We start from the raw sequence: 1,968 nt of genomic DNA on the forward strand, positions 1-1,968 counted from the left end.
ACAATACGTTTTTTTGGTGTTTGGAAAATGTGCCATTTCGAAGACCTCCCGATTCTTGAGTTACAAAGAGTCATTACTTAGCAGCCCCAGCCAAGTCCAGCCTCGTTACCTAGCAACCCAAGCTGAACTCCAGCACATTTGGTCAGTTAGTTTTACCACTATATGCAATATACAATGACTGCTGGAAAAGACAAGTGTTTTGTTGTTGAAGTACCATCCAGAAACCCACTTGCTGCATTTGTGTTGGTTGTGCAGGAATCTCCACTTCTGCTTTTCAAAGATGCAAAGTGGTATAGTTAATCATCTATTTAAGGCCATTTTCAAGAGCAAGTGTAATTGTTAAGTCAAGTGGACGCATTTGGATTTAAAGTGAGAGACTTTAAAAACAATATATTCTGAAAGGAGGTCAAAATAGGTAGCAGTGAGCAGACTGAAATCTCATTATCTAAAAATGATTTTATGCAAAAAGAGTAATGAACATGTTTAGTATAGCCCATAGTTCTATCCTAACCTGTTCAAGGAAGCATAATAGGTCACCTTTAAAATGATATGTAGATTTTAATGTTCACCTACATTTCCTTTTTGCAGATGAAACACCTGTCAACAACTCTCAACTTGGTAAGAATATTTTATTGGCTCTGACAATTATTTTTAAATTTAAATGAATCATATATATAGTATTGACGTGTCCTCAAATGATTTCTTTTTTTTCTTAAATTTTCCATCCACCAGCAATTGGCAACTCCTCCCAGCCATTAAATGCTTTGACCATCGCTCTGATCTCGGGTGTGGCCATACTGGGCGGAGTCAGTGTTGGCTTCCTGGTTCTGTTGCTCCGCCTCCTGCAAAAGTCCCGCCTCCCGACAGCTGCAGCCTCAGGTGTTTGGAATCCCAGCTTTAATTGAGTTCGACTGCATTTGTTTTTTGTTAGTTTTTCTAGTCTCTTCAGATCATCCAATTGCTTACTTTGACACACTCATACCTACGTTTTATATACATATTCCATGTTTTAGGTATTTATTGACTTCAATACCTCATTTTTTTGGGTTTGTCAGTAGTTGACGACAATCTTAAGTGTTAGGAAAATAGAAAGGAACAACATGGGTAGTTTTTGCAATTTTTTTTGTTATTTTAACTTTCCGGTCATTCAGTGGAAAAATTGTTGCATTTTAGAAAGATAATATGAATATTATGCTGGATACTGTATAAGCCAATGAATGACTATAAAATGGATTCACACTTGATCATCTTCACATTTTGTCATGTTACATCTACAAACGTCGATGCGTTTTGTTGGTATTTAATTTGTTATATGCAACACTTGTCAGTTTTATAATTACATTTTGCATGTAATTGCATTGTATTGTGTACAATCCCAATAACATATTCAGGTTTATGGTTATAACTTGACAAAATATGAAAACGTTGGAGAGATAGGAACACTTTTTTTTGCCATATGCCATAATCCAGTCAGTTCATAACTTTTTTTGAATTATCAAGGTTAAAAGTGTATGTGTAAAACAAAGAATGCGTAAATTTTTTATTCTTCAAAAATAAAAGTTTTATTCAACCTTTTGTATATGCTGGGAGGCATGTCATAAACGAAACAAGTTTTGCGTTTTGTACTAAAGACCTGCTTTTAGAGCACCACTGAAAATCTTTGTACCATGGGAATTAATTTATGAGCTACGTATTTGGAGCTCATATGCAGTCAGTATAATTTTCTGAGAACATTGAATTTTTAGCTGTCAAAGATGCTAAATTTAGTGATCTATGTAAAGGGCACGTATCATTTTTACAGTTCTCAAGTGTTCAGAACTCATAGGTAAGTTCAGTTTTATTTCACTGTCTGACATCTAGAAAAATCATATATAAACTTTTATTACAAGGTTACAAAAAGATGATGACCGGCGATAATGCTACATCTGAAATGTAGAACTTGGACCTCAATGCATATCACAGCTTCCA

General features: G+C 34.9%; 1 protein-coding gene across 3 annotated transcripts in view; it reads left to right on the top strand.

The window, feature by feature from the left end:
- LOC106948166 (zona pellucida-like domain-containing protein 1) overlaps positions 1–1,570 on the top strand; it is a 12,841-nt gene extending 11,271 nt beyond the window's left edge. For all 3 annotated transcript variants that reach the window (XM_015033687.1, XM_015033688.1, XM_015033689.1), the window contains 2 exons: positions 589–618; positions 733–1,570. In XM_015033687.1, coding sequence (XP_014889173.1) covers positions 589–618; positions 733–905 — 203 coding nt within the window. In that variant the 3' untranslated portion in view covers positions 906–1,570. The remainder of the gene's footprint in view (positions 1–588; positions 619–732) is intronic.
- Positions 1,571–1,968: the final 398 nt, after the last annotated feature.

Source organism: Poecilia latipinna, unplaced genomic scaffold (genome assembly GCF_001443285.1).
Source record: "Poecilia latipinna isolate Pla-1442-1.1 unplaced genomic scaffold, P_latipinna-1.0 Scaffold276, whole genome shotgun sequence".
Lineage (NCBI taxonomy): Eukaryota > Metazoa > Chordata > Actinopteri > Cyprinodontiformes > Poeciliidae > Poecilia > Poecilia latipinna.